Source organism: Dendrobates tinctorius, unplaced genomic scaffold, assembly GCF_039654945.1.
Source record: "Dendrobates tinctorius isolate UK_male_01 unplaced genomic scaffold, ASM3965494v1 ptg000485l, whole genome shotgun sequence".
NCBI classification, from domain to species: domain Eukaryota; kingdom Metazoa; phylum Chordata; class Amphibia; order Anura; family Dendrobatidae; genus Dendrobates; species Dendrobates tinctorius.
The window spans coordinates 757,277-771,611 of NW_027362146.1; the positions used below are offsets into that span (position 1 = coordinate 757,277).

Here is a 14,335-nt window from a genome sequence, read left to right on the forward strand (position 1 = left end):
ATCTAATTAAGGGTAGGTAGGTATCCTTCCGCACTGTATTCCTCTGCCACTGTAAAAAAATAGTCCCTAGTCTCACTTTTGGCATTGCTGTGTGAGAAAGTTCCCACGCAGCTTTTGCCATAAAGTGAGACTAGGGACTATTTTTTTAGAGTGGCGGAGGAATACAGTACGGAAGGATACCTACCTCCCGTCATTGGATTCCTGAAGCCCCCTGGAGAGCGGTCGCATCAGCTGATGCTGCTGTTCTCCACGGGAAATCGGCGTGGGACCCTCGTGGATTTCTGCGGATCAGGGAGTATATCGCTTGTTTGTTATTTTCTAATTTTTTTCATAGATGACACAGGCTTCGGGGAACAAAGTGACAAGTAATGGTAAGTATGTACTGTATGTTATATGTACTGTAGGTCTATATGTATGTATTGTATGTAGTATGTATGTAGCATGTTGTATGTCTGTAGCATGTTGTATGTATGTAGTATGTATGTTGTATGAATGTAGTATATATGTAGTATGTATTGAATGAATGTATTGTATGTAGTATGTATGTTGTATGAATGTAGTATATATGTATGTTGTATGAATGTAGTATGTATGTTGCATGAATGTAGTATATATGTAGTATGTATGTATGTTGCATGAATGTAGTATATATGTATGTTGTATGAATGTAGTATATATGTAGTATATATGAACGTTGTATGAATGTAGTATATATGTAGTATATATGTATGTTGTATGAATGTAGTATATATGTAGTATATATGTATGTTGTATGAATGTAGTATATATGTAGTATATATGTATGTTGTATGAATGTAGTATATATGTAGTATATATGTATGTTGTATGAATGTAGTATATATGTATGTTGTATGTAGTATATATGTATGTTGTATGAATGTAGTATATATGTAGCATGTATGTAGTATGTATGTTGTATGAATGTAGTATATACAGTATGTACTATGTATGTAGTATAAATGTAGTATATATGTAGTATGTATGTTGTATGAATGTAGTATATATGTAGTATGTATGTAGCATGTATGTTGTATGAATGTAGTATATATGAAGTATGCATGTAGTATGAATGTTGTATATATGTAGTATGTATGTTGTATGAATGTAGTATGTATGTTGTATGAATGTATTATGTATGTATGTAGTATTTTTTTTTTTTTTTTTTTACATTCAACACATTAGCCGGATGATGGGACTACTACTGTCCCATCATTGGCTAATGTGTCAATCATTGTCATTGTAGCAGGTATCGCCCGATGGGACTTGAAGTCCCATCGGACGATGCCTGCACACACAAGACCCCCGGCAGGCCCGCACAGACCACCCACAGCCGGCACAGACCCCCCCAGTAGCCGGCACAGACCCCCGACAGCCGGCACAGGCCCCCGGCAGGCCCATACAGACCACCGACAGCCGGCACAGGCCCCCGGCAGGCCCGTACAGACCACCGACAGCCGGCACAGGCCCCCGGCAGGCCCATACAGACCACCGACAGTCGACACAGGCCACCGCAGTCGGCACAGACAGCGCATCATGATGACATCATTTCAGCAGCCAATCACAGCCACAACAGTGGCTCATAGCATTATGGGAACTTCCGATTCCGATATCCAATACTGAAAAAATATCGGTACTCGGTATCGGAATTCCGATACAGCTAATATCGGCCGATACCCAATATTTGCAGTATCGTAATGCTCAACTCTACCGAGCGTAAACACCGGAAATAGACAAAATATGAGAGTGCCAAAATTATGTTTTTATGGTTGGCACAATTCCAGAAAAAATTGCTGTAACGAGCAATCACAATTGTACTAATAAAAACGTTATCTCGTCCTGCAAAAAATAATCCATCATACAGCTCCACCGGAGGAAAATAACAATGTTACGGGTCTCGGAAAATGGCGAAACTGCTCCAAAAATGTTTCTTTGCAAACCTCAGATTTTTTTAATCCACTAAAATAATTAAAAAAACTGGACATGTTTGCTTTTTTACAGAGGGAAATGAGATCATTGGGTGTGAAACAGAGCCACAAGTCACCTGTGTATAGAGCGAGTGTATAGAGCTGTGAGCCTATAGTAACCCACTAATATCTGGATTTATACGTAATGCCACCACTAAATGCTCCATCACCGGTGTGTATAGAAGTGATGAGGGACGCCCTTGTCTCGTCCCATTATTAATAGATGATGTGTCAGATAGGAGGCAGTCTCCCCTAATTATCAGTTTAAGGTCAGTGTGTAAGGAGAGAATGATAGATAACAAGAAAAGGCCCAACCCAATATGTCGTAGTATATCCAAAGAAATGGGCCTACCATTAATGGCACTTCAAAAATACTGATATATCCAATAAGACAGAAGTATGAGCCATAAAATATACAACTTTATTAAAGCACAATGGCCGAACAATAAAGGCACAATAAAAAGGAGATACCTGGCCAATAAACCAAACAAGGTAAGTATGTATGTATAAATCCACTAAGGGATGTACCAATAAAAGATGAAGAAAATCTTATGACTGAATAGCATCCCACACACAAAAAAGGCTTCTCCCCTATGTGTCGTCTATGATGTTTATTAACAGTTGATTTCCAAGTAAAATATTTCCCACATTAAGAAAATGAAAAAGGCTTCTCCCCTGTGTGACTGCTCTGATGTCTAACAAGAAGCGCTTTCTGGTTAAAACATTTCCCACATTCTGAACATGAAAAAGGCTTCTCCCCTATGTGACTGCTCTGATGTCTAACAAGAAGCGCTTTCTGGTTAAAACATTTCCCACATTCTGAACATGAAAAAGGCTTCTCTCCTGTGTGGGTTCTTTTATGACTATCAAGACTTATTTTCCATTTAAAACATTTCCCACATTCTGAACATGAATATGGCTTCTCTGCTGTGTGGATTCTCTGGTGCTTAACACAATTTGATTTATTGTTAAAACATTTACCACATTCTGAACAGGAAAAAGGCTTCTCCCCTGTGTGAGTTCTCTGGTGGGTAACAAAATGTGATATCTGGTTAAAGCATTTCCCACATTCTGAACAGGAAAAAGGCTTCTCTCCTGTGTGAATTCTCTGGTGAGTAACAAAATGTGATTTACGTGCAAAACATTTCCCACATTCTGAACAGGAAAAAGGCTTCTCCCCTGTGTGAGTTCTATGGTGATTAACACAATCTGATTTATTGCTAAAAGATTTCCCACATTCTGAACAGGAAAAAGGCTTCTCCCCTGTGTGAGTTCTCTGGTGATTAACAAAATGTGATTTCTGGTTAAAACATTTCCCACATTCTGAACAAGAAAAAGGCTTCTCCCCTGTGTGAGTTCTCTGGTGAGTAACAAGCTCTGATTTCTGTTTAAAACATTTCCTACATTCTGAACATGAAAAAGGCTTCTCTCCTGTGTGAATTCTCTGGTGAACACCAAGGTCTGATTTCTGATTAAAACATTTCTCACATTCTGAACAGGAAAAAGGCTTCTCCCCTGTGTGAGTTCTCTGGTGAATAACAAAATGTGATTTCTGGTTAAAACATTTCCCACATTCTGAACAAGAAAAAGGCTTCTCCCCTGTGTGAGTTCTCTGGTGAGTAACAAAATGTGATTTACGTGCAAAACATTTCTCACATTTTGAACAGGAAACAGGCTTCTCCCCTGTGTGAGTTCTTTGGTGCCTAACAAAATGTGATTTCCATGTAAAATATTTCCCACAGTCTGAACATGAAAATGACTTCTTTCCTTTAGGAGCAGTTTGTTTTTTAATGCCTCTTTTGTGACTTTGATTTTCCTTAGTAGTCAGTAATGAATCAGAAGATAGGACCGGTTTCATAGCATCAGATGACAGATCTTTGCTGTGAATGGATGATGGTATATCTTGAGTAACCGCAATCACTTCAGTTGTATCTTGTAGGATCTCAAGGTCATCAGATTTAAAAATTGAAGATGTCAGCTGTCCCTCTGATCTCCTGGTACAGCCATCTGCTAAGATAAAAAACAATTAATTTTTAATAAGATATCTGAGTTTTATTGTCAGGAACACCGCACTACACTCGCTCACTGAGCCAGTGCGCGTGTCCTGAGTACAGAAACAGTGTTAAAAGATACCTGTGGAGCAGAGTAGCAGAGGTGACCATGCGTGCATCAAACTATCGGTGTCAGGATCCTGTCAGCGCCGGAAAGTAAAGATGCACAGGACCTGAGGACGCTGAAGTTAGCAAGCTGGCACAGGACCTATGGTCATGTGACTGCAAGGGGGCGGGGCTTAGCGTCCTGCTTTCAGAGATGACAGGACACCATACAACAACTCAGAGTCAGGAAAAACGGAGGTCACACACAGTCCGGGCAAACGAGGCACAGGAGGGACAAACTGACGGGTGGTCAGACAAAGCCAAAGGTCATACACAAGACGGCGACGTGGTACCAAGGGGACAAGCAGAGGGAAGTCGGGTCACAAGCAGAGAGTCATACTCGAGAGGTAGCGCAGTACAAGAGGGACAGGCAGAACTCGAAACAGGGACAGAACTGGATCAAAACCAAACAAGCAAGTTATCAGGCACAAGGCACACGTACGCACAAGGTCAACTAACTCAGCCGAGGGCAGGAGTATAACTGACACCGGACCTAGGTCCAGCGAGCATTAAATAGCCGCCCTCTGCCAGAGAGAGGCAGAAACAATTAACCCCCAGTCTGATCAGGATGGGCCAAAGCGAAACCCCGCCCTGGATCATGACATTTATATTTTTGAACATTTCTACTTAAACTGTCTATAAAAGTGGCAAGCTATGTAAAAAAAACTTTATTTACCAAGACAAATGACAGTTCACAGTCTAATAGAAAACCTTGTTGGATGAACCAGTAGTGTGCGGTGTCCAACTGTTTGTTCATTCTGCCTCCCAAATATCAAATATAGAGAAACCAATCAATGTTATGTAGGTGAAAATAATACCAATTCTCATCTCACAAAAAACAAGTCCCCACTCAGGTCGTACATCTGTCAATGGAAAAACAGAGGTTCCCACACTATTAGTGGCTCAAAGGCTGTTGAAAAGCAACAAGGTTTCTATAAACCAATCCAGCAAAATCCGCTCTCACTTCGGAGTCTTGCAGTGAGCGCAAACAACATTTAGGATCCCTGTATTTAGCAATATTATAGTGAGAAGAACCCACTTAATTTGTGGTGTGTGTCTCCTGGAGCACAATCTGGGCGCTATGTGCTGGGTAAGAAAATGGCAGATGTGTAATTTTCACTCTCCAACATCCACTGCGTGTTCATTTCCAGAAAGTGGCTGTAGAGTGAAAATATTCACTCCTCCTACACACGTGGCCAAAGTTGTTGGTACCCCTCGTTTGATGACAGAAAATCCCACAATGGTCACAGAAATAACTTGAATCTGACAAAAGTAATAATAAATAAAAAATCTATCAAAATTAACAAATGAAAGTCAGACATTGCTTTTCAGCCATGCTTCCACAGTATTTAAAAAAATAAAACTCATGAAATAGGCCTGGACAGAAATGATGGGACCCTTAACTAAAATATTTTGTTGCACAAGCTTTTGAGGCAATCAAACGATTCCTGTAACTGTCAATGAGACTTCTGCACCTCTCGACAGGTATTTTGGCCCAGTCCTCAAGAGCAACTGCTCCAGTTGTCTTGTGTTTAAAGGTTGCCTTTTCCAGATGGCATGTTTCAGCTCTTTCCAAAGATGTTCAATAGGATTTAGGTCAGAGCTCATAGAAGATCATGTCAGAATAGTCCATTGTTTTCCTCTTAGCCATTCTTGCATGTTTTAGCTGTCTATTTTGTGTTGCTATCCTGTTGCAAGACTCATGACCTGCGACTGAGACCAAGCTTTCTGACACTGGGCAGCACATTTCACTCTAGAATCCCTTGAGTCTTGAGATTTCATTGTTCCCTGCACACATTCTAGAAACCCTGTGCCAGATCCAGCAAAGCAGCCACAGAACATAACAGAGCCTCCTCCATGTTTCACAGAAGGGACAGTGTTCTTTTCGTGATATGCTTCATTTTTCTGTCTGAGAACATAGAGCTGATGTGCTTTGCCAAAAGTTCCATTTTTGTCTCATCTGTCCATAGGACATTCTCCCAGAAGCTTTGTGGCTTGTCAACATTTAGTTTGGCAAATTCCAGTCTGGCTTTTTTATGATTATTTTCAACAATGGTGTCCTCCTTGGTCGTCTCCCATGAAGTCCACTTTGGCTCATACAACGACAGATGGTGCAATTTGAAATTGTTGTTCCTTGAGCTTGAAGTTCACCTTTAATCTGTTTAGAAGTTTTTCTGGGCTCTTTTGTTACCATTCATATTATCCGTCTCTTTGATTTTTCATCAATTTTCCTCCTGCGGCCATGTCCAGGTAGGTTGGCTACAGTCCCATGGATATTAAATTTCTGAATAATATGTGCAACTGTGGTCACAGGAACATGAAGCTGCTTGGAGATGGTCTTAGAACTTTTACCTGTAACATGTTTGTCTATAATTTTCTTTCTAATCTCCTGGGACAACTCTTTCCTTCGCTTCCTCTGGTCCATGTTCAGTGTACACACCATGTCACCAAACAGCACAGTGAGTATCTGTAGCCTCTATACAGGCCACTCACTGATTCCAAGATTGTAGACACCTGTGATGCCAATTAGTGGACACACTGCGATTTACCATGTCCCTTCTGTCACATTATTTTCAGGGGTACCATCATTTCTGTCCAGGCCTATTTCATGAGTTTTATTTTTTTTAAAAAATTCTGTGGAAGCATGGCTGAAAAGCAATGTCTGACTTTCATTTGTTCATTTTCATAGATTTTTGATTTATTATTACTTTTGTCAGATTCAAGTCATTTCTGTGACCATTGTGGGTTTTTCTGTCATTAAACGAGGGGTACCAACAATTTTGACCCCGTGTGTATAGATTATAACCATCAGTGAATTAATTTATAAAATGGAATCACTTTATGGGGATTTCGACTATTCTGGTTTTCTGTCATTTAGTTACATTAGGGCTTCTGCATATGGTGTGTCCAATCTCATCTGGGATCTGTTCCTGCTGTCCAGCTGGAGTAATCTGCTCCCTACTTCAGCCAATTGGAAAGCACCACACCCTACTAAAGCGCAAAGCACATGGCCGGAATCTGCCAGATACAGCGCTGTTCTCCTCTGGTTCAGTCCTCTGTGCTCAGCTTGTGGCTTGTGTATTTGTTTCCTGCTGTGACTGTGGCCTGTTTACTGACTACTCTTGTGTCTTCTGATTCTGTATTCTGTCCTTCTGGTTCTGACCCAGCTACCTGACTATTCTTCTTGCCATCTAACACCACAGAATAGCAGGTAACACCATGGCCCAAACCTAGGGGTCCCAGTGTTAGTCTAGGGCCATGTATTGGTGTTAAAGGGCGATGAGCAAGGCAATCCTTGGGATATGGAAAGCAGAGAAGATAGAGCCAAGCATGTTCATGGTGGATATCTTTTGATGAGCGAGAATACTCATTGCTCGGGTTTTCCCGAGCATGCTCGGGTGTCCTCCGAGTATTTTGGCAAGCTCGGAGATTTAGTTTTTGTCGTCTCAGCTGCATGATTTGCGACTGCTAGACAGCTTGAATACATGTGTGGAATGCCTGTTAGGGAATACCCCCATGTATTCGTCCTGGCTACAAGTTGCAAATCATGCAGCCGAGATGATGAAAACTAAATCTCCGAGCATGCCAAAATACTTGGAGGACACCCGAGCATACTCGGGAAAACCCGAGCAACGAGCATACTCGCTCATCACTAATTGTGTCTGCAAACTATTCCAGCTAGATCTGCATTCAAATAGCTAAATGGCGCTCCTTCCCTTCTGAACACTGCCATGTGCCCAGACAGTAGTGTACAACCGTATGTACGGTATAGTGCGAAGCTGGAAAATAATTTGTAAGATCCATTTGTTTTCTATTATCCTCTGTGAATAATTTATCACCACATAAAGTGACACACGTCAGATATTAATAATGGGGCCTGATTAGGAACAAAAAACTGGCTGCAGGAAGAGGTTAAATCAGAGTATTTTGGGCACTACTGTAATCAAACACTGTGACTATAGACAATAACATCTACTGAAATGATCAAACTCCACAGTCTCCATCAGTAATAAATGAGCAGCTAGTGGTGAAACCTCTCTGGGGTAATTAGAGTATGGGGCTCGGTGACGTCACAATCTAAACTATCGTAAGCTCCAATATTTTCTGTCAGATGAGTTTCAAGAAGAAATATTACACATTTATAGAGAACTGTGTATAATAGTGCAGAGCTGAGATGTCTTAAAGGGAACCTGTCAGCCAGATTGTGCTCAGTAACCTACAGACACTGTCAGGTCAGCGCCGTTATACTGATTACAATGATACCTGATGATGAAATCCGTCTTGTGGTTGTTGTTTAATCTGTATTTGTAGTTTTCAGTTAATGAGATTCTCGTGCTCTGGGGCGGGGCTGTAGGCGGGGCTTTATGTGGTGCTCTGATTACATATTCATCTGTATTGGCTTATGACAGGTTGCTGACCCCTCACTGACCTGCCCCCATTATTACATAATGCATATAATAGCATTGATATTATTGGTGATAATGCCTATAATATTGTGGCTATTGTGAGGCTTAGAAAAAAAATTACATCCAGCAAAATGTCACCAGCGGCCCCTGTCCAGTAGCCTCTATCTCTTACTTATAGATGCTACTTGTGCAGGCGCCGCCATCTCCGGTGACATTTTGCTGGATGTAATTTTTTTCTAAGCCTCACAATAGCCACAATATTATAGGCATTATCTCCGGTAATATCAATGCTATTATATGCATTATGTAATAATGGGGGCAGGTCAGTGAGGGGTCAGCGACCTGTCATAAGCCAATACAGATGAATATGTAATCAGAGCACCACATAAAGCTCCGCCCACAGCCCCACCCACAGCCCCGCCCCAGAGCACGAGAATCTCATGTCAGTACATTCTACGTACGCTGTCATTTGGCTTGATATTTTACAGAACTGGGCAGGTAACGGTCAACATCTCCTAATACCAGGGGGTAGGTGGATCCTCCAGGTTGTAAGTTCTGTAGAAAAGGGCTTTCAAAGCCAAAAGTCATTTGCACAGTTTTGGGTGGAGGAGAATGTTGTGGTCTAGAGGCAAAATGGTGACCATGGTAATACGGCCGGACTACACCACCGATAAAGCAGCCACAGCCGGTGACTGAGAGGAATCTGTGACTTCTCTGCATTCATAGTAGCATAGTTTTGAAGGCTGAAGGAAGACCTTATGTCCATCTAGTTCAGCCTATTTTTAGTGCAGCTGTTCTGCATTCAGAATTCACACATAAGAAGAGCATTCTGCCCAATATGAATAAACATCAGAAAGGGTTAGATTAAAACAATAATCCTTTTATTAATCATCACATAAAACCACAATAACATAGTAATAGTAGATGAAGTAGTCGGTGTTTGGGAAACAAAAATAGATTCCCCGGAACTGATTCAGAGCCTAGGCATAATAAAGTGCACCATGAGAGAAATCCCCCCAAAAAAGCAGTAAGGTACCCGTATCAAGTCATCACCCTGTACATACAATCTCAAATCACTATGGATCCCATAAAGAGCAAAGTATCCTAATGCAGGATAGAGAGACTGCTAATAAAAGAGCACTGTGGCTAGTATGCAGGGAATCGCCCACCATAGAGGCTATACCTTCTTTGCTATACTTGTACATATATATTAGGTCTCCCCTAAGTCTTCTCTTTTCTAGAGTAAATAGACCTAATTTTGATAACCTTTCTGGGTATTGTAGTAAACCAACTCCATTTATCATTTTAGTAGCCCGCCTTTGAACCCTTTCAAGTTCAGTAATGTCTTTCTTGAGCACCGGCGTCCAAAATTGCACACAATACTCCAAGTGTGGTCTGACGAGTGATTTGTACAGAGGGAGAATTATGTTTTCATCTTGTGTCCCCAGACCTCTTCTAATGCATCCCATGACCCTATTTGCTTTGGTGGCAGCTGCCTGACACTGGGCACTCCAATTTAGCTTCTTATTGACTAAGATGCCTAAGTCTTTTTCCATGTCTGATTTCCCCAGCAGTTTCCCATTTAGTAAGTAATTGTAGCGTCTGTTTCTCCTTCCCATGTGCATAACCTTACACCTTACACTAGTGTAATGACAAAAAAAAATTTTTTATGAAACCATGTGCAATGGAGGAACTTTTATGGGTTATTTAAGAATAAGTATTGCTTTTTTTGTTTTTTAAAAAAAGTTCCCCCTTTCATTCAAATGAACTAAGGCAAAAATGGTATTTTTCCGCCAAGAAAGGACATGCAATTTTGCATTATTATCTTTTATGTTGACAATAGGAGGGCAGATTCCTCGTCCAGATAGACCTGTTTGCTTTTACACTGTTGCTGGAATTTCTAGAAGACATTTTCTGAATGTACTTCTTGATCATAAAACTTGAAGCTTTGCACTGAAAATGAAAAGATAATACTAAGTTCCAAAATATTTTAAAATATTCCAGAATGTTCTAGATGTGAATAAAATACCACTTTTTGTTACAACTTAGAAAGATATTTTCTTTAAAGATTAAAATTAAAAGATGAAAAATCTTTTGAAAAAGAGGGGGAACTTTTTTGAATATTTTACAAATTTGATGATACTAATGTCATTTGAATGCAATTGTTCCTCCAATGTAAGGGGTTTCATTTTCGTTTTGCAAAATTTTTAAAATTGTCATCACCCTACTTACACTTATCTGTGTTAAACCTCATTTGCCATTTTTCAGTCCAATTCTCCAATTTACTCAAATCTGTCTGTAGTTGCAAACTGTCCTCCTTTGTGTTAACTACCTTACATAGTTTTGTATCATCTGCAAATACTGATATTTTACTGTGTAAGCCATCCACTAGATCATTAATAAATATATTAAATAGTAGGGGGCCCAATACAGAACCCTGTGGTCCCCCACTAGTAACCCTGGCCCAATCTGAGTGTGCCCCATTAATAACCACTCTTTGTTTTCACTAAGCCAGCTACCTACCCATCTACACACATTTTCCCCTAGCCCAAGCTTTCTCATCTTACTTACCAATCTTTTATGTGGGACAGTGTCAAATGCTTTAGAGAAGTCGAGATAAATGACATCCAATGATTCTCCTTGGTCCATTTGAGAGCTTACATCCTCATAGAAGCTGATCAGGTTAGTTAGACAGGAGCGATCCTTCATAAATCCATGTTGATATGGAGTTAAACATTTATTAACATTCAGTGGTTACTACTCACCTGGGTAGTCATATGTGGGAATCTCCTCTTTACACCGCTCATCATCTCTCACATATGTCTCTGTAGTATTAATATGGGTCAGATCTTCACCCTGAAACAAATATTGTAACAGTCACAGACAGATGGAGAAGTCCCATCTATGATCAGCTCTAATCCTGCCATCTCCACCATTCTCATTACACAAGTATAAAACATATAATACTGGTGGATAAAACAAGACTGAGCACAAGACCTTCACAGCCGTCTACACATCATAGGGGAGATCTCCTGACACCTTCTCTCCATCTACCTGATGATCCTGAGGAGCACTGGGATCTTCTTGGTTACAGTCCTGTGGAAGAAGAGGACGGGGACATCTCTCTGGTGTTGTCCTCTTACTGGATAGATCTGGAGGAAACACATACAGGGACTGAATTCATTCTCTACATACAGATAATTATAGGCCGTGTGTATTTAGTCCTGTCTATTACCTGGAGATGTGAGGGGCTGGGGAACCTCCATTATGACGTTCTTGTACAGATCTCTGTGTCCTTCTAAATACTCCCACTCCTCCATGGAGAAATAGACAGCAACATCCTGACACCTTATGGGAACCTGACACATACAATGATACCGTCATCCCCCCAATCCCTTCATAGTTACTGTATAATGTCCCAGCATTCCCAGCAGTGTCACCTCTCCAGTCAGCAGCTCAATCATCTTGTACGTGAGTTCTAGGATCATCTGGTCATTGATGTCCTCATGGATCAGGGGTCTTCCCCATCCCTCAGACACTGGGTGCTGACAGCGATCACTAGAGGTCTTCTTCACCACTGTGTAATCCTGGTTATGGAGAGACACATTAATAAATCTCACTACAGACATTTCCAGAGTCCTCACCTCTCCAGTTCTGTCCATCTGTGTTAAGGGCTGGCGGAATGCACCAAATAATAAAGGTGGTATGAGGTGCGTTCGCAGCCTGGGGTCCACCATGCAGAGATGGAAACCTGCTGCTCAGTAATGGTGGTGACTATATGGCAAATAATAAAGAGACACACGTGGGTTAGCTTCACCTGGTGTGTACGGGAGCGAGTTCTGTTGATTCACAGAACCGAGGTGCCGCACAATGTAGGTGCCGAAGCCTGTTAAACTCACAGGGCTTGGCCGGATGAGCGCTAGTATACAGACACAGGACTCCGCCCCAAGGATACGGGGTTAGAGTCCCTCTAGTCCACTAGCGCTCAGTGCACAGTAGCGGAGCCAGCAAGAGACCAAATGAGAGATAACGCACCAGTGTGCACTGCACCAGTCTGGCGGATGCCACTAACCACCCAGAGTGGGGAGGAAAGCGATAGATTTGCGCACGGTGCCGCATTGGCAGTTACTGCTACCTGACGCGGTAGGACAGTGCCTTAAGCAGAGCGGCAGTCAGAAACTAGCAAGTGCAGAGGACTGTGGCATATAGCCTAGCCACTGACAGGTGCTGACTCTAACAACATACACAACCAAGGGTAGGGATTTCATAATGAGTCATTCGAAGTAACAAGCATCCGTCATCATACACACCATAAGCCACAAGAGTCTATACTAGCGCATGGCCGAGCGGCCATGCGACTCTTTTATAGCAGTGTCCTTTCGGGACCTTTACAGTAGTGGACTAATCCGAGCAGGAACGGGACCTGCGCATGTGACCTCCTACCTCCAATGAGAGGTTATCCCACAGGCATGCTCAGTACCCAAAAGACAGGACTTAGTCCCAGAAGTGTCTACTTTTGCTGCTGACTCAAGCATGGAGTTATAGCAGAGCCAGAATGAGCAACCAGATGCCTAGCATCAGCCTGGGCAAGACGCCTGGACCGACGCCTCTGCTCAGCAGGAATCTCTGCGGCTGCAGAGGAATGGGAGACCGCAGAGGACATGGCTTGAGATTCCCCCTGTGCAGTGGGGGAAGCTCGGCACCTAACAATCTGTTATTCCCATAGATAAGAATGAGGTAATGTGACGTCATCAGAATCTCTCACCTCTCCAGTAAGCCAGAAGAGGATCTCTAGGGTGAAGTGTAATATCATCTCTGCCATCTTGTCTCTGTCCATATCCATCCTTGATGGGGGAAATCAGGAAAATTCTCTTCTATAGATCTTCACTGAGAGGATCCAATATTGTAGAGACCTGAATGAGAAGATGATCAGATGTAACATAAGGATCCACTTGCTGATGTGAAAAGCAAACATGGCATCTAAGAAGGTGTGACAGTTTGGCTTCAAGTACTCGATAGTATGGGTCGGCCTAGTTACTACGATACTTACATGCCTAATAATGGTGTCTGGGCTGCAATGTATGAAGGTCTATTAGGCCGGGCCAGAGGCAGAGTCCAATAAGTTACCTTATAACGCCCCCATACACATTACACTAATGTTACATGAAAGCACTTATTTCGGGGGGTTTGGCCGACCATATAATGTTTTGGGGGCCTCCCGACAGATGATGTCAGGGCAGAGAAGGATCCGGCATCCTGAATTTCAGAGGACAATCTGTTTGTTCTTCCTGTAGATAATCCTCCTCTAGAGGAGTCTGGAGGCGACTCTCTCATACAGACCACAGGAAAGCTGGAATATTTGTGTGTATGGGGGAGTCGGGAGAGATCGCCGTCTGCCAAATGACCGTTCAGCCAACTCTGATCTCATGTGTATGGGGCCGTTAGTATTACACTGACCGGCAGTGATGATACACGGGAGTACAGGGCATCATGGAGCCATCAGAGGCTTGTATGTTGTGTGATCACACTGATCAGAGGGGTTTAAAAAAATGGTTAAAGTGGAAAAAAATAAATAGAATTAGACTTACCGGTAATTCGATTTCTTGAAACCTTCCACGACAACATAGGAGGTCGTCTCCACACCCTAATGGGGGACAGGAAGCACGAGAGGTTAAAAGGTCCTTCCCTCCTCCCTTTCACTAGTGACTTACAACTGATTACCATAGCACCGGTTACCTTTAAGATTCTCAGAATTTGTCCAAGAATACAGGGAGGGAAATAGTGGTGT

At 42.0% G+C, this 14,335-nt stretch overlaps 1 protein-coding gene across 1 annotated transcript in view; it reads right to left on the reverse strand.

Annotated features, from left to right (window-relative positions):
* The window catches only part of LOC141077964 (uncharacterized), a 63,282-nt gene that overhangs the window by 33,711 nt on the left and 15,236 nt on the right, over nucleotides 1–14,335 (reverse strand). The window contains 6 exon segments of the mRNA XM_073564747.1: nucleotides 2,644–3,995; nucleotides 11,313–11,403; nucleotides 11,602–11,699; nucleotides 11,783–11,906; nucleotides 11,988–12,134; nucleotides 13,313–13,460. Of these exon segments, the coding sequence (XP_073420848.1) occupies nucleotides 2,644–3,995; nucleotides 11,313–11,403; nucleotides 11,602–11,699; nucleotides 11,783–11,906; nucleotides 11,988–12,134; nucleotides 13,313–13,390 (1,890 nt within the window). The 5' untranslated portion in view covers nucleotides 13,391–13,460.